The sequence below is a fragment of the Heptranchias perlo genome, chromosome 24, assembly GCF_035084215.1.
Source record: "Heptranchias perlo isolate sHepPer1 chromosome 24, sHepPer1.hap1, whole genome shotgun sequence".
NCBI classification, from domain to species: domain Eukaryota; kingdom Metazoa; phylum Chordata; class Chondrichthyes; order Hexanchiformes; family Hexanchidae; genus Heptranchias; species Heptranchias perlo.
The window spans coordinates 17,029,420-17,056,388 of NC_090348.1; the positions used below are offsets into that span (position 1 = coordinate 17,029,420).

The 26,969-nt window shown below is 42.4% G+C and overlaps 1 protein-coding gene across 1 annotated transcript in view; it reads left to right on the forward strand.

Moving 5' to 3' along the window:
• Positions 1-26,969, forward strand: part of LOC137341480 (mucin-2-like) — a 336,358-nt gene that overhangs the window by 255,855 nt on the left and 53,534 nt on the right. The window contains 3 exon segments of the mRNA XM_068004585.1: positions 15,480-15,643; positions 16,069-16,186; positions 18,198-18,276. Coding sequence (XP_067860686.1) covers positions 15,480-15,643; positions 16,069-16,186; positions 18,198-18,276 — 361 coding nt within the window.

A 26,969-nucleotide genomic window follows, 5' to 3' on the forward strand; every position in this document is an offset into this window, starting at 1 on the left:
ACTTTCCCTTTTGTTCTTTCCTCCCCCTCCCCCTCCCCAGGCTCTGCTCTTGCTTAAAAACAGTTTAATCTTTAACTTCTTCCAGTTCTGAGGAAAGGTCATCGACCTGAAATGTTAATTCTGTTTCTTTTTCCAGAGATGCTGCCTGACTTGCTGACTTTCCAGCATTTTCTGCTTCTATTTCAGATTTCTAGCATCCACGGTATTTTGCTTTTGACTTGTGTCAATATATCTTTCCTGTGGTTCGGTGCCCAAAACTGAATGATTAAGCATCCACTTTTGTATCACAATTTTGTCATGAATAAAATTAAACATGTTGACTCCATTCTGTTGGTGGTAATAAAACATGATTTAAGTACAAATGATAGCACTGGTAACATAGCCCTTTAAAGTGCCAGAAAACGTTAGGCTAACAAAAGCTAAGAAAGAAAAGAACTTGCATTTATGTAGCACCCTATCACGTCACTAACGATATCGTACTTATTGAATTATTTTTATGAAATGCAGTCACTGTTGTTATCTCGGCAAATGTGAAGCAATTGTGTACACAGCAATGACCCACAAAGAGCAATGAGTTGAATGAACATTTGATTTGTTTATGGTGGTGTTGATTGAAGTGGGAATGTTGGCCAGGACACTGGGTGAACTCCTGACATTTCTTTAAATAATGGGGTAGAGTTTCCGCTTTTGGTGCAATCGACAATTGGGCACAAATTGTGCTCGAAAATTGCGCCAGTTATGTTACAGTTCGAGTTTCCACTAAAATGTATTTGCATAATCATAAACATAGAATCATTCGTGAACCAGTGCAATTGGGCAGCTTAATCGAGTATAATTTTTTTATTTGCAATGAGTTTATTAGAAACAATAAGTATTTTTAATAAGAGTGTATAATCCTCCACCTGTGAGTAACCTGATTTAAAATCCTGATTCGGATATCTTCTCAGTTCTGGTACCATCCTTGTGAATCTTCTTTGCACCTCTCCACTGTCTCTATATCCTTTTTATAATATGGAGACCAGAACTGTGCACAGTACTCCAAGTGTGGTCTAACCAAGGTTCTATACAAGTTTAACACAACTTCTTTGCTTTTCAATTTTATCCCTCTAGAAAAGAACCCCAGTGTCTGATTTGCCTTTTCTTTGGCCTTATTAACCTGTGTCGCTACTTTTAGTGATTTGTGTATCTGTATCCCTAGATCCCTTTGCTCCTCTATCGTGTTTAGACTCTTATTATCCAAGCAGTATATGGCCTCCTTATAGTTCCTACCAAAATGCACCACCTCACACTTATCTATATTGAAATTCATTTGCCAATTACACGTCCATTCTGCAAGTTTATTGATGTCCTCTTGCATTTTGACGCATTCTTCCTTTGTATTAACTACACGTCCAATTTGGTATCGTCCACAAATTTTGAAATTGTACTTACAATTCCTGAATCCAAATCGTTAATGTAAATTGTGAACAACAGTGGTTCCAGCACTGATCCTTGTGGAATACCACTTCCCACCTTTTGCCAGTCTGAGTAGCTACCCTTAACCCTTACTCTCTGTTTTCTATTTTGCAGCCAACTTGCTATCCATTCTGCTACCTGTCCCCTGACTCCACACACTCTGACCTTAGCCAAGAGTCTATGATGTAGTACCTTACTGAAGGCTTTTTGAAAATCCAAATATATTACATCCCGAGATGACCACCATCACAGAAGCCAGTCTTCAGCCAATTCAATTCACTCCATGTGATATCAAGAAATGGCTGAGTGCACTGGATACTGCAAAGACTGTGGGCCCCAACAACATCCTGGCGGTAGTACTGAGGAATTGTACTCCAGAACTAGCTGCGCCTCTAGCCAAGCTGTTCTAGAACAGCTACAACACTGGCATCTACCCGACAAAGTGGAAAATTGCTCAGGTATGTCCTGTCCACAAAAAGCAGGACAAATCCAATCTGGTCAATTATCGCTCTATCAGTCTACTCTCAATCATCAGCAAAGTGATGGAAGGTGTCATCGACAGTGCTATCAAGCAGCACTTACTCATCAATAACCTGCTCACCGATGCTCAGTTTGGATTCTACCAGGACCACTCAGCTCCAGACCTCATTACAGCCTTGGCCCAAACATGGACAAAAGAGCTGAACTCCAGAGATGAGGTGAGAGTGACTGCCCTTGACATCAAGGCAGCATTTGACCAAGTGTGGCATTAAGGAGCCCTAATAAAATTGAAGTCAATGGAATCAGGGGGAAAACTCTCCAGTGGCTGGATACCTAGCACAAAGGAAGATAGTAGTGGTTGTTGGTGGCCAATCATCTCAGCCCCAGGGCATTGCTGCAGGAGTTCCTCAGGGCAGTGTCCTAGACCCAACCATCTTCAGCTGCTTCATCAATGACCTTCCCTCCATCATAAGTTCAGAAATGGGGATGTTCGCTGATGACTGCATAGTGTTCAGTTCCATTCGCAACCCCTCAAATAATGAAGCAGTCCGTGCCCACATGCAGCACGGCCTGGACAACATCCAGGCTTGGGCTGATAAGTGGCAAGTAACATTCGTGCCAGACAAGTGCCAGGCAATGACCATTTCCAACAAGAGAGAGTCTAACCACCTCCTCTTGACATTCAACAGCATTACCATCGCCGAATCCACTACCATCAACATCCTGGGGTCACCACTGACCAGAAACTAAACTGGACCAGCCATACAAATACTGTGGCTACAAGAGCAGGTCAGAGGCTGGGTATTCTGCGATGAGTGACTCACCTCCTGACATCCCAAAGCTTTTCCACCATCTACAAGGCACAAGTCAGGAGTGTGATGGAATACTCACCACTTGCCTGGATGAGCGCAGCTCCAACAACGCTCTAGAATCTCGACACCATCCAGGACAAAGCATCTCGCTTGATTGGCACCACATCTGCTACCTTAAACATTCACTCCCTCCACCAGCGGTGCACCGTGGCTGCAGTGTGTAACACCTACAAGATGCACTGCAGCAACTCGCCAAGGCTTCTTCGACAGCACCTCCCAAACCCGTGACCTCTGCCACCTAGAAGGACAAGGGCAGCAGGCACATGGGAACAACACCACCTGCACGTTCCCCTCCAAGTCAAACATCATCCTGACTTGGAAATATATCCTTCATCGTCGCTGGGTTAATATCCTGGAATTCCTTACCTAACAGGACTGTGGGAGAACCTTCACCACCCTGACTGCAGCAGTTCAAGAAGGCGGCTCACCACCATCTTCTCAAGGGCAAATTGTGTTGGGCAATAAATACAGCCTTGCCAGCAATGCTCACAGCCATGAACGAATAAAAAAAACTATATAGTTGGAGCAACAGCAGCAGAGGATTTTTTAGTTATTCATTTTTTAAATTAAAATATGTCCTACTCAGTGATGTAGTTGAAACTTCTGAATCTTTGAAAATGTAATTGGTGTTGCATCTGATATTTTGGCTACATCAGCCAATGAATCAATCTAGAGAGGAAGAGAGAGAATCTTATCTCAATAGTGTCAAGGTATTGTCATGTTCATTTTGTTGCTGTGAACTAATAAAGCATTTTCTGGAATGTTAACACTGGTTTCCTTTGGATAGCTCACACTATCTTTAAGAAGTTAGGACAGGAGTGCGCCAACATTTTCAGGTGCCCCCGACACAAAAACGTTTCAAAACCACCCAGGCCATCCCTATAAGCATTTTGTGCTGAGTGAGAAGTGAACAGTGGTAAAGTAGGAACAATTTATGTACAAATGGAACCAGATTCCCTAAAGGATCTTCACAGCACATGTGCCAGGACCTCCAGTTAGATCAAACAAATTCTCAATGGAATATAAATAAGGATCCATCACTAGATGCCCTGCCTCCACTGAGTTTATTGTGCCCTTTCAGTTTGTGGGACTGTAGGTAAAATCAAAAACATTGCCACTTCAAGTGACATGGGCCGAGAAATTCCGTTAGCGTCAAAAGTCGGCACAAAACGGGCATCACGCCTGAAACGCCCGCCCAACACTTTATGTCTGTTTGTGAAACAATTCACAATACCACAAATGTATACTCCCACCCCCAACATTAGATGGCCATTCACTCGATTGCAACATCATCACCACAAAAGTCAACCAAATTTCCAAGATAGCTTGAACATTTCAGCATCTTCAAAACCACACGGACGATTTGTGCTGTCGGCCTTAACTAAAAACAAAGCACTTTTAACTTTTAGGCTGCTGGCCTAAGTAAGTCCAAACACCCTGGGCAGATATTTTTTTAAATATTTATAGCTCGTACATCAAGACGTTAAAAGACACCCCAAAATTACAGTAATAGTTAAATGTAAAGGAGTAACTTTATTAAAGTAATATTAACCCTATACTACAAAATAGGTATAGATTTGAAAAAATTTGACTGGAAATTCTGGCATCCCTCGTCTGACAATAGAAGTACAGGACTTCCAAATGCTGGCTGCCTCAGACACTGATCCTAAACAAAATTGGGAGCGACAGGCACTTTTTATTGCAGGGTCGATCACCTTCGGCAAGTCAAAGTTTCGGGGACGATCCTGGGGCAACAGCAGGACTCGTGCCAGCTCTCAGCTGGCGTAAGTTACACTGAGGTTTTTTAAGGGAAAAAATGGCGGAATTCCCAGGGCAATCAGAGAAGTCTTCCAGACATCAGAAAAGTTTTTAACCTTCCCAATGCTGCAGATGAACTTACTAGTCGATGGCAAGCACATTGCAGTTTGAACATGCTTATCATGCTAATCATGCTTATCATGCTATCTGCTGTCAATCTCTATAATCTAGGCCTTTAAAGGTGTTTGTCAGCTAATGAATTGCCTTAAAGTTGCTCCCACCTCCAAAATGGATGGTAGGAATGGGGAGATAGAAGAACAAAGGTGAACAAAAATTACAGTTCAATTAGCAAAAAATGGTTGGAGTAGGGACAAAAATGTAACATTAAAGTTAAAATCAAATAAACAACAGAAGATGAAAGAAAAGAGAATAAGAGGAAACGAGGAATGAATGCAGGCAAGGCATACCAACATAGGGTTAATATTACAGTAATAAACCCAACTCTGATATCTGAGTAGCTCGATTACAGTAATAGCAATGCTTAATTTGGTATAACATCGCATGAAGTAGACACAAAAAAAGTGCCCAGCGCAGGGAGACAGGAGTTTCTCTGAGCATTTTTGCTACTTGTTTCTACATTTTGAAGGCAGAAGCCAAATTCCAAATATAAGCCTTTGGTTGGCTGAAAACCCACAGCGCAGGTTATTTTCAACAATCAATCCAAGTACAGAATATAAAGGTTGACGCAGAGGGGGGAAGAAATTCAACTTATGCCCCAAACAGGCGGCAAGTCGGCGGAGCAATTGGTTGGTGCACTAGTCCGTGCTGGCCTGAGGACAAGCCAAATTTGGCATCGGGCCTCATTTAAATCAACTCTCCGGGCCTGATGAGTCCGACACTGAGCCCGCATACAGGCAGGACCTAGGAGTGCAGGGGGAAGTGAAGCTGAGTCAGGGTGTGCCTGCACCAGCAGCGGCCCACTGTATTTTTATGGAGCCTGGAGGAACATCCTGCTCCTTCTGCCTCCGCAAAACATATAACTTTGAAAAGGTTCTGTGGCCGTTTTTTGAGCAGCGTCCCGTGGTCCCCTACGTGAACCGCTTATTATACCGCTCGAGACTTGGTACAACTAGGCGGAGCTTGTGCAGCTGACGGCGAAGTGGCGCAAATCAGCCAGCAACTTGTGGCGATTCGTAATCCTCGCTGTAAGTTGCTGGCCGATTTGCGCATTAATAACGCCGTGCGTCGTTTAGAAGCCGTTATTTTTTCAGCAAAATCTGGTCTAAATGGTGTTTTTCAATATGACTCTCACAATGTTACCATTTATCTATCTCACCACTGTTGTTACATTCTAACATTTAACATCTGTATTTTATCAATTTGGATGCTGCACTGTACTACTTCAGCACGTAAAAATGTTAATGCATTCGGTACATCATGTATTTTAAGACCACCAGTTATATAGTCAATGCAATTTAACTTTCAAGGTGTTTACAATCCAAATGTTTGTTCTGGGTATTAGAGAAGGTTTTCTCATTTGGGAAAAAAGTTAGTATTGACCACTTCTCTGTCCTGTCTTTCCTTCCTTGGCCGTCACTGTTTTTGTTTCCACTTAATTAAAAAATCACACATGATCTCAGCTTGGCAATACAACATGAGGTCTGTTTTTGATGAGTTTCTGTATGTATGTGTTTCCCAAGTGGTCCTTTTTTTATCATCAATATCCTGACTAATTTGTCAAGTTGAAGCAATTCATCCTGTAGCTCTTTTCTATGTAACATATCATTTGGATTGCAAATTTCACAAATACATCTGTATTATTGGGCATAGCCACAGAGGGTTTTTTTCATGTGATGCAATGAAACAGTTAGAAAAGTTGAGCACTCAACAATGTTACCAGGGTAGTGGAAAACAATTGTACAGTATTGTGGATGTAATGTTATATTACTGAGAACAAACACTGCTCCATTCTGCTTTGCAGGAGGTGCAGTTTTTTAAAACTTACTGGGCGTTAAATTCGGCCATCTAGCGCCCATTGTTTCGGTGCTACGCGGCCTACCAGAGATCCAAGATGGCACCTTGGATGTGCACGCATGCTTCTACTGTGAAATGCGCCAGACGCCATCTTGGTAAAGGGTTTAACGAATGTCGGCATCTTGTAAAGTAGGGAGAAAATGCTTTTGATCAGAGTGCAACGCTGATATAAAGTGATTGACACCATTTTGGGACTTAACACTCCACTCAACACATTGTCTTAACCGCAACCATTTAAACATGTCTTACAGTGCTTACAGGACCCACACCAGCGCAATTTAAAAGGACCATGCAGGATTTACAGTTTAGTGGCTGGATTATTGCTTTTGACTGCTGATGCATTTGTAGCTGTTTTTGGAGGTCTCCTATACTTGAATACTAGGACTAGGGGACATAACATAACATTTAGAGCCAGGACATGCAGGAGTGAAGTGAGGAAATGCTTCTACGCTCAAAGGATGGGAGAAGTTTTGAACGCTTTTCTGCAAACATCAGTTGATGCTAGCTCACTTGTGAATTTTCAGTCTGAGATTGATAGATTTTTGTGAACCAAGGGTATTAAGGGATATGGGGCTAAGGCAGGTTTATGGAGTTAGGTCAGAGATCAACCATGATCTCACTGAATGGCAGAACAGGCTCGAGGGGCTAAATGCCATTGCTGCCTCCTGTTATGCGCCACTTTCTCCTGCAAGAAAGCGGGACGTGTGACTGGGTGATGTGCCTGTCATGGTTGAATATCTGCCAGTGTGTGTGGCCTGTGAGTTGTGGGTGGGTGGCTTGCAACAGTGGCAATGTGTAAGGGTGAGAGGAAGCATCTGGTTGGACTCAAATTCACTCTCTTTCTCCGTCATTCCTCTGTTTCTTTCTCAATTCTTAAATCTCATTGGTTAAGGAGATAGACTGTAGGTCCCATTGTTCACTGAGGTCCCAGATGCCTGTTGACCTCACCGCGCCGTTATCAGCTCGTACTTCCAACAAGGTAAGGCGCAAATTATATTCGAGCTGATTTGGCCCATTGTTACAGACAAAAATCTTTCTTAAAGATGCACTTAAAAACAATTAGAATCTGTAAAAGGCATTTTCAGAATAATTCCCCAATAAAAATACTTCCCAAAAATGAACAATTAGAAGACAGACTCTTACCTGTTCTGATGTTCTGCTCCGTGTGAATGATTTCTGGTTATGGTTGGTATTGCAGTCAAACTGAATATAGAACTTAGGCAACTATGTAAGCCAGTAGGACACAATACACACATTGGATAAATCTGATTTCTGTGTGCAGTTGAACATGAGAATCTATGTAGAATCGTGGAATGGTTACAGCACAGAAGGAGGCCATTCAGCCCGTTGAGCCTGTGCCGGCTCTCTGCAAGAGCAATCCAGCTAGTCCCACTCCCCTGCCTTTTCCCATAGCCCTGCAAATTTTTTCCCTTCAAGTACTTGTCCAATTCCCTTTCGAAAGCCATGATTGAGTCTGCCTCCACCGTTCCCTCAGGCAGTGCATTCCAGATCATATCCACTTGCTGTGTAAAAACGTTTTTCCTCATGTTGCCCTTGGTTCTTTTGTCAATCATCTTAAATCTATGTCCTCTGGTTCTTGAACCTTTCACCAACGGGAACAGTTTCTCTCCATCCATTCTGTCTCGACCCTTCATGATTTTGAATGCGTCTATCAAGTCTCCTCTCAACCTTCTCTGCTCTAAGGAGAACAATTCCAGCTTCTCCAGTCTATCCACATAACTGAAGTCCTTCATGCCTGGAACCATTCTAGTAAATCTAAATATAGATGCTTGCAGTCTTAATTGACTGAGGGGAAAATGTGATTTTCCCCAAGAAATGTAATCAGTGACTGGGCTAGAAATATATCAGCTATCTCCTGGTCATTGGCTAAATTTTCCGTTGGTGATAGTAATTCCTGTAGGAATCCACAATACGGCCATAAGGAAATCAGACCCTAAGTATTTATTGATTAAACTATGCACCTTTAAAGCTTTTGGTTCATTTGAAATTTTTTTAAACTGTTTATTTTAGGTACATGATTAATTGACCACATTAAAGTACCTGTAAAGTGGAAATATTCCCTGAAGTTAGCAAACCTTAATTTTTTTTCAACTTCCTCATTCTATTCAAATAAGACTAATGAATGAAAGAATATAAATGGCTGCAGTAAGGAAACTCTGTTAATGAGAACAAGTCATTGGAATAGCAATTTTTCTCTCAGTCTTGAGCTAATGCAATGAAATACTCTTTATTACTTGCTATTGTGGTTCTGCCTCTATTCAAAGGTAAGAATACTAATTTTTGGGTTGCAGCAAAGAAAAATCCGCTGCACGTGGGTGTTTGTTGATATCAGGTAAGTGTATATTTGCGATTATATATGTGATATTTTAAGCAATTTTAACATTGCATAATATTTTTGTTAAAATATAAATTATTTTGTAAAAGCATCAATTTACTTAAGGAATTTACCAAGCTGAAATCAAGACCCTAACTTTTTTTTACTAGAAATTTACTTGGTTCATATATTTGGTTTCGGTGCTGTATGTTTTCCCATCTGGTATATTCAGGAACATGCATTAACTTTGTTGAAGAGGTTGTGTGTGCACGTTCTGAGATTCACATATCTTGTCCTAAAGTGATAGCGAAATATGAATGTATTTAAAAAGATACAAATGGATTGATAAAAAATGCTTAAAGTGTGCCTCATACTATAATTTTACAGATCAATGCCATAGTTTAATCAAATATATGTTTATAGTCTATAATAAACCACTTCTCATTTATGGAACATTAATCAAGCTTTTAATTATGCTTTTATGTAGGTCCTTTATAGTATCCAAAGTTTACAATATTTTCATTTTTCAAGTATGTTTTTATGGTGTTTTCAATGTATTTCAAATGTTCTCAATCATTATAAAGATTGTTAACATATCCTTGCTATACTTAATGGAACCATTTTTTGGATAAATTTTTACTAAATCATGTTTTCTTGTTCTGTGCTTTTGGTGTAAACTTGTGTAAAAAGGCATTTTGTAAAAAAGGAAGAAAGAATGTGAAATTTTAAATTTAAAAGGATTTCAGCTGGGTTCACTGAATGATTGACTATTTTATTTGCTCAGGGAAACTACTGAAGCATGACTTTTAAGACCGTATTTTTGCACAAATTAAAGAGCAAAAAAATAATTGAGGTGGTCAATTCAATTTAAAATTAAAAAGTTAGAGATTGTATTGTATTTTTATATTTAAATCTTTTACCTTTTTGATTACATTTATAAATAAATTACGCTCTAGAACTGGAATTTCTATTGGTCTGAATTATAATTGAACAATGGGTTGTTTAAAATTTACGTACGTTTAAGTATCTACTTTGCTGGAATTTGGCTTGGCTTTTCACTAGACTGCAACTAATGTGAGACCCATACAGTGTAATACTGGCTCTGAAAATTCATTGCATTGCCAGCAGACTCCTGGCATAATTTCAGCTGGAATCTGCCAGAATGAATAGAAAGAAGGCCGGATCCAATTAGACCAAGTCCTGGCCTGCACTAAAAGTTCTGCGATGGCCTTGTGGGGATGGAGCCTCAGCCTGCCCCTTACAAGATCCATCACATAAAGGAGGTGTGGCAGGGACTCCGAACATCAGGCTTCATATCTGACCTTGTCTCACAAAGTGTTTTCTCAGTTTGCCTTCTAAGAAATTGAAGAAGTGCACGTGAAAGATGTGAATGTCCAGTTCAGATCATAATGGCGAACTGTTGTTACACCCCAGGGTTATGCCATCATATAGTTAGGTATTTTGGAGTACAGGCACACCTCCAAATGCAAGATGCTTACGGGAGTAATAAGCACTGTTGTACCTGAGAGGATATCTAAGACAAGACTCTAAACTTGTAACAGCTCATAATACTAACTCTATATGGAGATTGAGGATATTTCCCTGGTTCCACTTGGGTCCCCTAATGTGGATATGAGTTCATGTGGTTTTGAAATGCTTCTTATCCCTGGGTCAAACAATATTCTGTTCCTGCTGTTGTTTCTCAAGGGTAGGTTCCCATTATTCCATTAACGATAATTCTTTATGCTGGAGCAATCCATTTTGTGTTACAACTCATTTCCTTTTCACAACACACTGAAATCAATGAAATGAAAACCAGGCAGTTTCTATAATGAGCGGATGATTCACTCCACCCGATTATGATGACGAAAACCAGTGAAGACGAAAATCTACTCCATTATCTGTCTCTGCAAAAGTAATTTTGCATTTGGAGGCAGCATGCATTGGGCTGGAATCTACTAGATTCAGCAGCTGTTCCTCGCAAACGAGGCTCTGCAACAGCTCCCAGTTTTTCTAAACTGAATAGATCAGAACATCTTCACCTCTGCCAGTGGCAAATCCTTCAGCGATATGGGTTCACCTGGATTTGCTTTTGTGGCTTGATGGTTTTCTTCACTGATCTTCTTCATGTCATTAAATCATTTACTAACCATCTGCCACTTCTTCTTAGCAATCAATACTTCGTAATACTTGATGTCAAGAAATCCAGCCACTCTTTCCTGGTCCTTGAAATCAGTTTCAAAATAATGAAGCTGCTCCTGCCCTGACCTTCTCCACCACCGTGTCAACTGTTACTTCAGTAAATTGAGACTTTTTGATCTTTTTTTTGGTTAAGTGTGCCATTTTCTAATCAGCTCGGATGACCATGTTACCACTACATTATTTCTAGGATTATGAGGTTTCTTTCCTACTTGTTGAGGTGTTTAACAGTGATTATCACCGGTTTACACTCACTTGATGGCTTCATTTCCCACTGCACGCATGTTAATCTACGAAACTCAGAAAAACTTCAAAAAAGCTGACACAGCCCCAGAAAAAGCTGACTATTTAAAAAAACAGCATACCACTGAAAAATAGCCCTGAACAAAGGGCTATTTAACCATAAGATCATAGACGTTTACAGCATAGAAGGAGGCTATTTAGTTCATCATGTTTGTGCTGGATCTTTGCTAGAGCAATCCAAAACTAATCCCACAGTCCAACTCACTCCACATAGCCCTGTATCTTTCTCTGCTTCAAATATTCATCCAATTTTCCCATAAAAGGTAGAATGGTTTCTGCCTCAACCCCTCCCTGTGGCAAAGCATTCCTGGATCCAACAATTCTCTGTTTTAAAGACATTTCTCAAAATTTCTCTCCTCATTCTCTTAGTGACAGTTTTAAATTGAACACCTCTTGCCACTAAGTCCCCAACCAGAGGAAATCGTCTTTTCCTATACACTCTATTAAAACCCTTAATAATTTAAGAAAACCTTTACTAAAACTCCACTTAGCTTCCTCTGCTCCAACTAAAACAGGCTTTCCCCATAACTTTGTTTCCTAATCCTGACATCAACCTGGTCAATCTATGCTGTACCCTCTCTATGGCTTTAATTTCCTTTCTATAATGGGACACCTAAAACTGCATGTGATTCTCTTTGGCCTAGTCAATATTTTGTATAAAATTATCGCTACTCCTTTAATCTTGTGTTCTGTGCCTTTAATTATGAAACCCAAAATTCTATTGACCTTTTTTATGGGAGGAACTTTGGACTTCAGCAGGGGTGTAAAATGGTTGGTAGCTGATCAGCCGCCTGTTACACACCCTGCCCGATTCTACTTTTCATTGAAGTCACTGGAAAGGAAAATTGGACGTGGTGTATAACAGGTAGCCCATCCACTTCTGCCATTTTGCAGCCCCACCAAAGTTGAAAGTGCCGCCCTATCTACCTACATTCGCAGTCTTGGGGCCCGATATTAGGAGGGAGGCAGGTTGCCAGCGGGGGGTCGACTGGGCATGTGGGTAATCGGTGGGTTCCCCACGCGATCATAAGTAAATTGAAGCCACATACCTTGGCTTCCAGGTTTCGTACTGGAAAGCTGCGCAGCGGGCGGACTGCGCACCCGCATCATAGGCTGTCAGCTGGAGGAGCCCTATTTAAAGGGGCAGTCCACCTCTGACTGATGCTGCAGAAAGGAGCCAAAATTACAGCATGGAGCAGCCCAGGAGGAAGGCTACTCCCAGGTTTAATGATGCCTCACTTCAGGTCCTACTGGATGAGGAGAGGAGGAGGGGGAGGACAGAGATCTTCTCCCCGGCGGACGGGAAGAAGTGGCCTGCCTCTGCCACCAGGAAGGCCTGGCTTGAGGTGGCAGAGGAGGTCACCAGCACCACCAACATATCATGCACCTGCATACAGTGCAGGAAGCGCTTCAATGACCTAAGTAGGTCAGCTAAAGTGAGTACACTTACTCATTCCCCTACACTCCGTCTGCCACATCACCGCCCCCACCCCACATCTCCTTCTGCACTGCCAACACTACTCTATCACATCACCCCTCACACCCACTCAAAGCTCATCCTCATCTTACCTGCACTTACTCACTTCTCCAGTACTCATCCCACCACTACCACTCAACCCAATCCTCATACAATCTCATGGCTCTATCTCATACTCACCCTCTGATGCATTTCTTTCACGGTCAGCCTCACCCAACCTGCCACTACCTGTGCTGCAGCCACAGGGCATGCATCACATATGTGTAGTAGGAAGCGTAAGGCAAACATGTCGTGAGCATGAAGAGGATGCACAAGGGTATTTGAGGGTTTGTCATGGTTTTTACTTATATTTGATTTCTGATCAACTCACATTACATATTATATTGTCACCACTACTGCCACATCTTGGCCATTCTTGACTGGCTTGTGCAATAATGCCCTTTCATGAGATTCTCCATGAACACCCTTGATGCCACCCATTGGGTCACCCTACAGTGGGTGTATGTGTAGTTACACGACTACTTTGTGCAGGTGCCTGTTGCGCAGCACTGTGTTGTGTAGCTCCACGTGGCGGAGGGCAATTAGGGATGGGCAATAAATACTGGCCTTGGCAGCGACGCCCACATCCCATGAACGAATAAAAAAACATTTTTTTATTTAAGTAAATTGCTGTAATTCCTGTGTTGTTGTTGCATTGCACTTCACCAGATTTGACTTGGGATTTGACTTGGGATTTGAATCCAAATTTAGTTCTCTTTAAACCTAAGCTTGAATCAATGCTCCAAAATTAATCAGAATGTCCATCACCGGAGCAGATTTATGCCTTCTATTTCTCGATTCCATTACATTAATATACTGGAGAGCATTTCCACTGTGTTAATGGGCAGTGCACAAAGTTAAATGCACTGACCTGGATCTATCAGCCTCAGGTGGGGGCAGGTTCATGCTGCAATGTAGATAAGGCATTCTCAATATGTGCCATTGTGTTGTGAATTGGCCTCTGAAGCACTGATAGCTTCACCTGCTATTCTGAAGCCAGCTCAGTGTCACCCCCACAATCCCAACCTCCTCCCCTCCCCTCACCCCACCAGGGGGCGAGGCACTTATTTGGCAAGCCCCATTGAAGAAAATACAAACCAGATTTAACCCTTAGACAGCCAGCACAACCAAGGGAATGAATATCTGCATGCAGTGTGCTAAGGGTTAAATTTCCTCACCTTGCTAAGAGGGAGTAAAGTTTCTTGGCTGCTCAGATTAAATTCTGTGCAATCTGGAGATAAGATTGACAATAAAGGATTGGTGTTTTGAGACCTCTGCTGTACTAATATCCAAATTATTCTCTGCAACTTTCCAGCAGGTTATTAATTTTCATTTTTGCTAAAATGTAATTTCTAGAGTGACAGTTTAGATCTTTTGTTTTCATCACGTCCACGCACTTCTCTGTGACATTCAATCTGACAATCTATTAGAATAAATGTATCAAACTGTGTATACTTTTAAAGAGGTTTGACTGAAACACTTAAAACATAGGACTCCGCAGAGACTCAGAGGCTAATCTCAGCCAGAACAGCAGCAGGAGCCTTGCAATTGGATTTGGTATTGAAGGGCCAGTGAGGGGGTCATGGGTTTTTGCTCATGAACTCCATTTTATTTTTGCTGCAATATGATTAGGAAGAAAATTTAAATTGGAATAGTTTTGCAAAATAAGATTGACGAATAATGAAAGTAGAAAATAACCAATTAGAACAGATACTCAGTGGTTCTGACTGACATCAATAGATCCAAAAAATATTACTATAAAAGATATTTAACCAAAGTAAACAATTCAGCATTGTCTCCCCTGTTTAGTTTAATTATATTCTGAAGGCCTCTCGTGCATTCTTGTTTGATCATGGATTACTACGGAGACTGGACCTCATATGGAACATTAAGATTATTATCACAGAGACCTAATTTATACAACAGCAAGACCATCTCCTTCAGTTATTTACTTTGGGTGTTCACATTTCTAATGCATTGACTTCAACAGAATCACTTGTGCTGGTTGGTTTAAATTTTCTATTGGAGTAAGTCCACACATGCTGATTTAATGTGGAGGGAATAGCAAGAGCCAATCTTGTGACTTTCCTAATTAAAAGACTCTGAACTAAGTCTGATTCTAACGGGGATATATTGAGGGGGGGAAATAAAATTTCACCGAAGAAATAGTTTACGCTTGGATTGCTTCGGAACAGAAGACATTAGTTTTAGAAATAAAATGTATTTTTGTACTTTACATTCACAACAGTTTAAATGTCTCATTTATTAATTAGGTTTGGATGGCTCTGCGCATTCACTTGTCCCCAGGTCTTTGGAAGATACAACACCACATGGCAGCATTGGTTAGTGGCTATTATTCTACTGATTAAAATATCTGTGTATCTGGTTAAACCTCATTAAAGTAGAAATTATTGCCTCTATAGTATCAGAGATTATTATTTCTCCCTTGCTCTCAGGGAGCTGCTACACATGGGGGAGAGGAGCATTCAGGACTTTTCAGGATGATTTTTACCATTTCACGTCAAAGTGCAACTTCATACTGAGCCGTCAGTGCAAGAGTCTCGCAGACTCAGAGGATTTTAACATACAGATCCGCAGAGGATCAAATGGCAATCTGGAACGCATACACATGCAAATTGAAGGGGTCTCTGTTATTATGGAGAATGGAACAATTACAGTTAAAGATGTGATGTAAGTTATATTCATATTATTTATTGCAGTTTTAATTACAAATTTAATTACAAAACTTTTAACTTCTGCTTGAGGGGGATCATTCACCCTCTTCAGTTTCAAGTTTTCTATTTTTCAATTTATTTCCATGAAGATTATGTTAGTCTTTCATATGAACCTCAAGGCCTGGCAAGTTCCTATCTCCCTGGGCTGGATGGTTTTCTAATTTTTCATTTCATACATTGAAATAGATACTAGTAATATAAAGTTACTCAAATGTCAGGAGAGATTATATTACATAATACTAAACCCATAGAACTAAACCAGATTATCAGTTGCATGTATATCCCTGTTTATAGTAGATAATGCCTTTAGGGGTGTTTTTACTAGGTCAGACTTTCTTTTAGCTCCTAATAAGTTACTGATTCCACACTTTTGTTTTGCAGAATAAAACTGCCGTACGATGATAAAATCATTGCTATCAAGAAATATGGAGTTTACACACGCATTTCAAACAGGAAGCATACGATCTCTCTGATCTGGAATCATCGCGATGCATTGTCGGTAAGATAATGCAAGGAGTCTGATATGTTTTTTTTTGTGGTTTATATAGACACTTTAAGTAAAGGTTTGATAAATAACTTATTTAATAGTGGCTTTCCTCCTTTCATATTTCTACCTCCCTGGTCTGAAGCACTGTGTCTTGCATGGGTGCTGCCCGCTATTATCTCAATCAAATGCCCATTCTTCATATTTGAGCAACCAATTTCAGCAGGCTATTTGAGGATGGAGGACCTTGGCTAAACTTTTCACTCAAAGAACAACATCTCTGACAATAGAGCACGCCCTCAGTATTGCACTGGAATGCAATTTAGATTATGTGTTCAAATTGTGAAGTGAAGTTGGAAGCCACAGCCTTGTGACTCAGAGGCAAGAGGGTTACCAACTGAGCCAAGCTGACAGTTAGCAACTATTAATGGTGGCAATATGTTTCTCAACTAATCGCAGGGGTAATAAAGACCATATTTGTTTTACTGTACACTTCTTGGAGAAGGAAACACAAGTTTTCTCTTGATGTGTGCATGTACTTCTTAAATGTGGACCACTGCCAAAATGTATGTGTTATTTTTTCTCATAAAAATTATGCCATGTTTTTGAATTAATGTTAATGCTGAGTTGAGGGGAACAACTGCATCTACAATGTTAATATTTGGGATGAAATGCACCTCCAATCCAAGTTGACTTGACTCGCTAGAGGCTAGCCCTGCGAACATGATGTTAAGAGCCACCTTAGAACTGTTTTGCTTACTGCAGTATGCTGAAAATACTTTATTTGCCCCTTCATTTAAAAGTTATTTTCTTCTTTTTATGTTCTCCCTAACGCCACTGCTTGTGGCAAGTTCTGGCAAGGAGCCAACCCCTCCCCCAACAAGTGAAGCAAAGGACCGCAGAGTGATTTCCGACTGCATTCTAGCAACATCAAAGTTGCTTACATGGGCATTAGAAGATCCCAGGGTAGAAATTAGTCTCGGCAGTCAATGCGAGACTACCCGTTTTGCACCACCTCCCAAGTCAAATTTCTACCCACGTATGTGACTTTGTCACCAAAATGTTTGTTTGCCTTTAAAGCTGCATGTGATGAAATAAAAGCCAAGATGATCTGCAACAGTTTTCCTATGATCACAATAACTGAATTTAGATCTGATATGACCTGACACAGCTACTGATTGCCAGAAACATGCATGTTTTACCACAGTCAAGAATAACTTGTTTCAGTAACTCCAGTGTCTGTCATGTTGGTTAGATATGTTGGTGCTGCAGCAGAAAATATAATTACTGGTTTACATGATTACAATTATATTTTTCACTTGGAGTGAGGGGTGATTCCACTTGCTTTAAATTAATGTTAAATAATTTGCCTAAGTAAAAGAAAAAAAGACTTGTCTCAAGACATCCCAAAGCGCTTTACAGCCACTTTTGAAGTGTAGTCACTGTTGTAATGTAGGAAACGTGGCAGCCGATTTGAGCACAGCAAGGTCCCACAAACAGCAAAGTGATAGTGACCAGATAATCTGCTGTTAGTTGTTGATTGAGGAATAAATATTGGCCGGAACACTGGGGAGAACTACCCTCCTCTTCTTTAAAATTTTGCCATGGGACCTATTACATCCACCTGCGAGGACAGACGGGGCCTCAGTTTAACGTCTCACCTGAAAGATGGCACCTCCAACAGTGCAACACTCCCTCAGTACAGCACTGAAGTGTCAGTCTGGATTTTGGGCTCAAGTCTCTGGAGTGGGAATTGAACTCACAACCTTCTGACTCAGAGGTAAGAGTGCTACTAATGAACCACGGCGAACACTTTCGGATTGGTAGCGTAGTGATTTTATTTTATCATTAACCTTGTCACCACGTAATTCTTTGTTTTCAAACCCAGATAGAAACGGCCTAAAAGGTACATTACTTTAGTAATTATACATTGCAGCTCATACAAATATTTCCAAAAGGGTTTCAGTCACCAAAACAAGTACAAATATTCATTAAATATGTGGAATGTCTTATCTTTTATTCACAGATAACTCTTGATGCCAAATACAAAAATCAAACATGTGGCCTTTGTGGGAGTTTTCAAGAAGGACGTGGAATCAATACTGGTAATTAAAACCACCAAGATGTAAAAGAGTCAAACCAAATTTTAGTACTCGCAGATCTCCTGTGATGTTATTCAAAGAGAGTGGGAGGATAAAACGATTTAAAGGAACATAAGAAATAGGAGCAGGAGTAGGTCATGTGGCCCCTCGAGCCTGCTCCACCATTCAATCAGATCATGGCTGATCTTCGATCTCAACTCCACTTTCCCGTCCGATCCCCTTGATTCCCCTAGAGTCCAAAAATCTATCTATCTAAGCCTTGAATATACTCAACGACTCAGCATCCACAGCCATCTGCGGTAGAGAATTCTAAAGATTCACAACTCTCTGAGTGAAGAAATTCCTCCTCATCTCAGTCCTAAATGGCCGACCCCTTATCCTGCAACAAAGCCCCCTAGTTCTAGACTCGCCAGCGAGGGGAAACAACCTCTCGGCATATCCTGTCAAGCCCTCTCAGAATCTTATGTTTGAATGAGATCACCTCTCATTCTTCTCAACTCCAGAGAGTATAGGCCCATTCTACTCAACCTCTCCTCATAGGATAATCTGTCATCCCAGGAATCAATCGAGTGAACCTTCGTTGCACCGCCTCTAAGGCAAGTATATCCTTCCTTAGACAAAACTGTATGTAGTACTCCAAGTGAGATCTCACCAAAGCCCTGTACAATTGTAGTAAGACTTCCTTACTCTTGTACTCCAACCCCCTTGCAATAAAGGCCAACATACCATTTGCCTTTCTAATTGCTTGCTGTACCTGCATGTTAACTTTTCTTGTACAAGGACACCCAAATCACTCTGAACACCAACTTTTAATAGTTTCTCATGGGAATAACCTCACATTTCCCCACATTATGTTCCATCTGCCACCTTCTTGCCCACTCACTTAACCTGTCTATATCCCTTTGCAGACTCTTTGGGCTCGATGTTAGCAGGGCTGCGGGTTCGCGGCGGGGGGGCTATTGGGCGCGTGGGTAACGCGCCCGGTGAAATTAGTCAGCCACCCGCGCGATCGCAGCCCAATTGGATCCACTTACCTGGTCTTCCGGGTTCCCCACTGCTGAGCTGCGCGTCGGGCGGGCTGCGCATGCGCAGTAAGATCTGTCAGCTGGAGGAGCTCTATTTAAAGGGGCAGTCCTCCACTGACAGATGCTGCAACAAACAGAAAAAATTACAGCATGGAGCAGCCCAGGGGGAAGGCTGCTCCCAGTTTAATGATGCCTCACTCCAGGTATCAATAGACGGGGTGAGGAGGAGGGGGAGGACAGAGATCATCCCCCCGGCGGGCGGGAGGAAGCGGCCTGCCTCTGCCACCTAGAAGGCCTGGCTCGAGGTGGCAGAGGAGGTCACCAGCACCACCAAAATATCGCCCACCTGCATACAGTGCAGGAGGCGCTCCAATGACCTCAGTAGGTCAGCCAAAGTGAATACACTTACTCATTCCCCTACACTCCATCTGCCACATCACCGCCCCCACCCCACACCTCCTTCTGCACTGCCAACACTACTTTGTCACATCACCCCTCATACCCACTCAAACCTCATCCTCATCTTACCTGCACTTACTCACCTCGCCAGTACTCATCCCGCCACTACCACTCAACCCAATCCTCATACAATCTCATGGCTCGATCTCATACTCACCCTCTCATGCATCTCTTTCACAGTCAGCCTCACTCAACCTGCCACTACCTGTGCTGCAGCCACAGGGCATGCATCACATATGTGCAGTAGGCAGCGTAAGGCAAACATGTCGTGAGCATGAAGGGGATGCACAAGGGTGTTTGTGGGTTTGTCATGGTTTTTACTTATATTGAATTTCTGACCAACTCACATTACATATTATATTGGCACCACTACTGCCATGTCTTTGCGAATCTTGTCTGGTTTGTGCAATAATGCCCTTTCCTGAGGATCACAATGAAGACCCACAACTGATGCCACCCAATGTGTCACTGCAGAGTGGGTGTAGGTGTATTTGCAGGGCTCTTTTGTGCAGACGGCTGAGAGACGTCGGCGATGTCCCCAGTGGCACCCTGGAAGGATGCGGAGGAGAAGTTGTTGAGGGCAGTGGTGACTTTGACAGCGACAGGTAAGAAGATGGTGCTCGGGCCAGCCGGGAGCAGCTCGGCATGAAGGAGGCTACAGATGTCCATGACTACATGTCGAGTGACTCTGAGCCTCCGTGTACACTGCTGCTCAGAGAGGTCCAGGAAGCTGAGCCTCGGTCTGTGGACCCTGTGGCGAGGGTAGTGCCCTCTGCGACGCATCTCTCTCTGCGGTTGCCCTCCCTCCTGCTGTGCAGGTGGATGTGTCACAGCACTCTGTTTTGGAGTTCCACGTGTCAGAGGTGGATGGCGTGGACGGCGAGGCTGGTGATGCTGTTCGCCCTCCGAGGAGGTCATGACTGCAGCTACAGAGGCCCCCATCCGGAAGATGTACATCTGAGGGGGTCCGCAAGGTAGGTAAGTGTGTCCTCACACCGGGGTTGCGGTTCCAGGTCGGTGAATTTTCTAGTTAGAAGGAGGGTGGTGGAGGCCAAACTTTGTCCAATGTGACGGAGTGGCCACCTGTCGAATGCACCTTTGCAGCTGCCACAGGTGCTGGCTGCAACACCTCCCTTTGAACTGGGAGTGTTTCCCCCAGTATGGGAAACAGTCTCAGTTCAGTGTAAAATCCCACCCCTCCTAATAAAACAGCTCAATCAGGTCTATGAACGACCTGAACGAGCAAGATAAATACTTTCAATTGGCATCCTGCTGGCTTTAATTGCCTGCGGGATTCCCACCAGCGGGGGCTGCGCGCGCACGCCGGTGCGTCAGTGGGGAACCCGGAAGTGTGCAGGTTGGAGCCGGGCTCCGGTCCTGCTCCGGGATTCCCCGATTTTCAGAGCCCCCCCCGCCAGGAACGCACCCGATAGCAGGTGCTAACATGACGCCCCTTGTGTCCTCCTCACAGCTTACTTACCCATCTAGCATTGTATCATCAGCAAACTTGGATACATTACTCTCGGTCCCTTCTTCTAAGTCATCAATATAGATTGTAAATAGCTGAGGCCCAAGCACCAATCTTTGCGGCACCCCACTATTACAGCCTGCCAACATGAAAATAACCCGTTTATCCCCATTCTCTGTTTTCTGTCCGTCTAACAATCCTCTATCCATGCTAATATATTGCCCCCGACCCCATGAGGACAAAGATGAATATAATGCAATGCTGAATATATTATTCTGGTAATATATCATTGGGTAAGCTAGATATATAATCCAGCAATAAATGTAAAATAGATTCAAGTGTGAAAAAAAATAATTTAAAACTAAAACGTGCCTTAAGAATTCAACCAAAGAGAAAGCAAGATGGCATAGTGAACATTTTCAGAAATGGAGGTGAAAAATTAGATAAGGGCCGTTTTTGGGCGTAGGTAGCGTGATGCACTATTACCCCGCGCCCAATGACCCCTGAGCAGGCAGGACACAAGTTTCTGCCAGCCCGAGGACTCACCTGCAATCAGCATTCCATCCCGGGCCTTGCACGTGGAATCAATGCAATTCACACTTTCCACTACCAGGGGGAGCTCAATCTCTTAAAGGGAGGATGTTTCTTAGAAATCTCTTAAAAGGTAGCTGGTACCTGTTGTTTGCTGAAAATAACAGCCTACTGTCTGCACAGAGTCTGAACGGAGATCAGATATCGCATCCGTAAAACACAGGTGCAGGTCCCATCCCCATGTTTACACACTGATGAGTTATGTTAAAACATTGAATAAAGGTTGCGCAATACTAAATCCCACATCCTCCAATCTGCACGCCAGACCTCACCAATCTGCCGATCTGAGTTGGTACCAGGCCTGCGAGAGTGCGTGCACCAAGGTTCTCTGCTGATGCACTAGAGACCTTGGTGCAAGAGGTGGACAGAAGGAGGGACATCCTATATCCGCAGGGGTGGTGGGGGGGGGGGGGGGGGGGCGGCAAGAGGCCCTCCAGACATATATCCAAAAGGCAGTAGGAGGCAGCGGGGGAACAAAGTCAATGCCAAGCGCACAGCATCATGAACGTGGATGCAGTGCAGGAAGAAGTTCAATGCTTTGACATGAGTGGTCAAGGTGAGTGAGGTCAACTGTCAAGTGGCATGTCCTACCAACTGCACCATGCACTACACCACCCATCACCCACATACCAACAAACTCTTTCCATCAGTACTCAACAGTGATAATCATGGGTGATTTTAATCTACATATAGATTGGAAGAATCTGATTGGCAAAGGTAGCCTGGAAGATGAGTTCATAGAGTGCTTTCGGGACAGTTTCTTAAAGCAGCACATTCTAGAGCCAACCAGAGTGCAGGCTATTCTAGATCTGGTAATGTGTAATGAGACAGGATTAATTAATGACCTCATTGTAAAAGAGCCTAGCAATGATCACAGTATGATTGAATCTTGTATTCAGTTTGAGGGAGACAAGAGTAACTTAAATAAGGCAATTATGAAGGCATGAAGGCAGAGCTGGCTAAAGTGAGCTGGGAACTTAGGTTAAGGGATATGTCAGTAGAGATGCAGACATTTAATGAGATATTTCATAACACTTAGCAAAGATACATTCCAGTGAGAAAGAAAGACTCTAGGGGAAGGACATACCATCTGTGGCTAACTAAGGAAGTTAAAGATAGTATCAAATTGAAAGAAAAAGCATACAATTCCGCGAAGATTAGTGGCAGGTCAGAAGATTGGACAGAATATAAAAAACAGCAAAGAATGACTAAAAGAATAATAAGGAGGGAGAAATTAGAGTACGAGAGAAAGCTAGCTAGAAATATAAAAACAGATAGTAAGAGTTTCTACAGGTATTTAAAAAGGAAAAGAGTAAGTAAAGTGAGCGTTGGTCCTCTAGAGAGTGAGTCTGGGGAATTAATAATGGAGAATAAGGAAATGGCGGATGAATTAAACAGATATTTTGCGTCCGTCTTCACTGTAGAGGATACAAATAACATGCCAGAAATAATTATGAATCAAGAGGTGAAAGGGAGGGAGGAACTTAAAACATTTACAATCACCAGGGAAAGGGTTCTGAAAAAAAGATTAGAACTAAAAGCTGACAAGTCCCCAGGTCCTGACGGACTTCATCCTAGGGTCATAAAAGACGTGGCTGCAGAGATATTAGATGCATTGGTATTAATTTTCCAAAATAGATTCTGGAAGGGTCCCATCAGATTGGAAAATAGCGAATGGAACTCCTCTATTCAAGAAAGGAGGGAGACAGAAAGCAGGAAACGACAGGCCAGTTAGCTTAACATCTGTCACAGGGAAAATGCTAGAATCTATTATTAAGGAGGTTATAGCAGGGCACTTAGAAAATCTTATTGCAATCAGGCAGAGTCAACACGGCTTTGTGAAAGGGAAATCATGTTTGACTAATTTATTAGAGTTCTTTGAGGAAGTAACAAGCAACGTGGATAAAGGGGATCCTGTGGATATGGTGTACTTGGATTTCCAGAAGGCTTTTGACAAGGTGCCACATCAAAGGCTACTACACAAAATAAGAACTCATGATGTAGGGGGTAACATATTAGCATGGATAAAGGATTAGCTCGCTAACAGAAAACAGAGAGTAGGCATAAATGAGTCATTTTTAGGTTGGCAAAATATAACGGGTGGAGTGCCACAGGGATCAGTGCTGGGGCCTCAACTATTTACAATCTATATCAATGACTTGGTTGAAGGGACCGAATGTATGGTTGCTAAATTTGCTGATGACACAAAGGTAGGTAGGAAAGTAAGTTGTGAGGAGAACATAAGGAGTCTGCAAAGGTATATAGACAGGTTAAGTGAGTGGGCAAAAATTTGGCAGATGGAGTATAATGTGGGAAAATGTGAACTTGTCCACTTTGGCAGGAGGAATAGAAAAGCAGTATATTATTTAAATGGAGAGAGATTGCAGAACTCTGAGGTACAGAGGGATCTGGGTGTACATGAATCACAAAGTTAGTATGCAGGTACAGCAAGTGATTAGGAAGGCAAATGGAATGTTGTCATTTATTGCAAGAGGAATGGAATATAAAAGTAGAGATGTTTTGCTACAGTTGTACAGGGCAGTGGTGAGACCACATCTAGAATACTGTGTGCAGTTTTGGTCTCCTTATTTAAGAAAGGACATAATTGCTTTGGAGGCAGTTCAGAGAAGGTTCGCTCGACTGATTCCTGGGATGAGGGGGTTATCTTATGAGGAAAGGTTGGACAAGTTGGGCCTGTATACACTGGAGTTTAGAGGAATGAGAGGTGATCTTATTGAAACATATAGGATCCTGAGGGGACTAGAAGGGGTAGGTGCTGAGAGGATGTTTCCCCTTGTGGGAGAGACTAGAACTAGGGGCCACAGTTTAAAAATAAGGGGTAGATTAGGAGAATTTTTTTCTCTCAGAGGGTCGTGAGTCTGTGGAACTCCCTTCTCCAGAGAGTGGTGGAGGCAGGGTCACTGAATATTTTTAAGGCTGAGGTGGATAGATCCCTGATTAACAAGGGAGTCAAAGGTTATAGTAGGTAGATGGGAAAGTAGGGTTGAGGTCACAATCAGATCAGCCATGATCTTATCAAATGGCAGAGCAGGCTCGAGGGGTCAAATGTCCTAGTCCTGCTCTTAATTCGTATGTTCGTATGTAACTCTTCCCATCAGATGCTTCCTCTCACCCTTACACATTGCCATTGTTGCAAGCCGCCCACCCACAACTCACAAGCCACACATACTGGCAGCTATTCAACCATGACAGGCACATCACCCAGACATACGTCCCGCTTTCTTGCAGGAGAAGGTGGCACATATCAGGAGGCAGCAAGTGGCAATGGCATTTAGCCCCTCAAGCCTGTTCCACCATTCAATGAGATCATGGTGGATCTGTGACCTAACTCCATATACCCACCATAGCCCCATATCCTTTAATACCATTGGTTCACAGAAATCTATCAATCTCAGATTTAACATTCACAAGTGAGCTAGCATCAACTGCCATCTGCAGAAGAGCGTTCCAAATGTCTTTGCGTATAGAAGCATTTCCTAACTTCACTCCTGCACGTCCTGGCTCTAAATGTTAGGCTATGTCCCCTAGTCGTAGTATTCAAGTCTAGGAGAACTCCAAAAACAGTTACAAATGTCTCGGCAGCCAGAAGCAATAATCCAGCCACCACCCTGTAAATCCTGCATGGTCCCTTTAAAAAGCACTGGTGGAGGGTCCTCTGGGCACTCTGAGACATGTTCAGATGATCGGGGTTAATACTGTGCATTGAGTTGAGCGTTAAGTCCCAAAATGGTGTCTATCACTTTAAATCATCGTTGCACATTGATTGAAGCCATTTTTTCCCTACTTTACATGATTCCAGCGTTCGTTGTCTACGCCTGCGCTAACTCCTATATCAAGATGGCGTCCGGAGCACATTGCGCTGGAAACGTGCATGCACATCCAAGACGCTCTCTTGGATGTCAGAGAGGCCGTGTAGCGCTGAAACAACGGCCGCTACACGGCCCAATTTCGCGCCCAGAGTCTGTACATCGAAAAACTGTGCTTTGGCCACCCAATGGGCAAATTGTGTAATTACAGTCTGACAAGTTTCTTCGGTAAAGCCCATAATGAATGGGGATATAGAATTCAGAATGGCTACAAGTTGACACAACAGTGTGATAAAGTGACAACAGGAAGTCAAGTTATGCAGATAGGAAGTGTGTGCAGATAAAATAGATATAGATGATTAATTAATGTTTCCTAAGAAATAGAACATTGCTGTTAGCATTTCACAGATTTGCAGCACCTGTCATCATGGTACATTTCCCTTCTTGCTTTGTGCAGATTCTAATGATATTTTATATAACATTATGACTGCAAATCAACTGGATGTTCTGGGCCATGTATGTGTTAATGATCTTCCTACACATTCAACATGTACAGCAGCTAGTGTAAGTTATTTATAATTAATTTACTTTAAACGTTGCAAAACAATTCCTTCACAGATATGGTAAACATGTGTCATCTGTCCTTTCTGATTCTATTTCCAGTTATGAATATGAATGTAATAGAGTTGATTATCTGTAACATATTTACTCCTCACATTGAATGCTTTTCTCATGTGTGCAATTGTATGGCCCAGAACAGTGGGAGCATCCAAATAATTTAATTTTATTTTTATTTGTGGGTTACACTGGCAAGGCAGTATTTACTGCTCACTCATCAGTGTCCTGAGAATATTAAGAGTCAACCATTTATGTGTTCCTTGGGTCACATGTAGATTAGACAGGAGGTGACAGGACATTAGTGAACCAATTGGGGTTTAATGATAATCCGTCAGCTTCCATGGCCATTTTATCTGTTGCTCGTCCACAAATTACCAGATTTTTAAAATTCAATTTCACACTTGCCAAGGTGGGATTTGAACTCACAACCTCTGCAGTTGCTAGTCCAGTATCATAACCATTTGGCTACCTACTGGGCAGATTAGATATTGCAGCCAGTGTCTTGGAACAGCGAGCTAACTGCGCTACTTTCCTGTATTTATTTTTCCAATGTGAAACCCGTCCTCCGTGCACAGGCAGATCAAACATGAAATTTTGGCCACTGCACATGCCTGGAGTAGCAGCATCATGACACTTGCATCACAATGACACTACAGAAAGAGTCAACACCATGATGACACCACCAAAGTGTGCTGCCACAGCCACAGC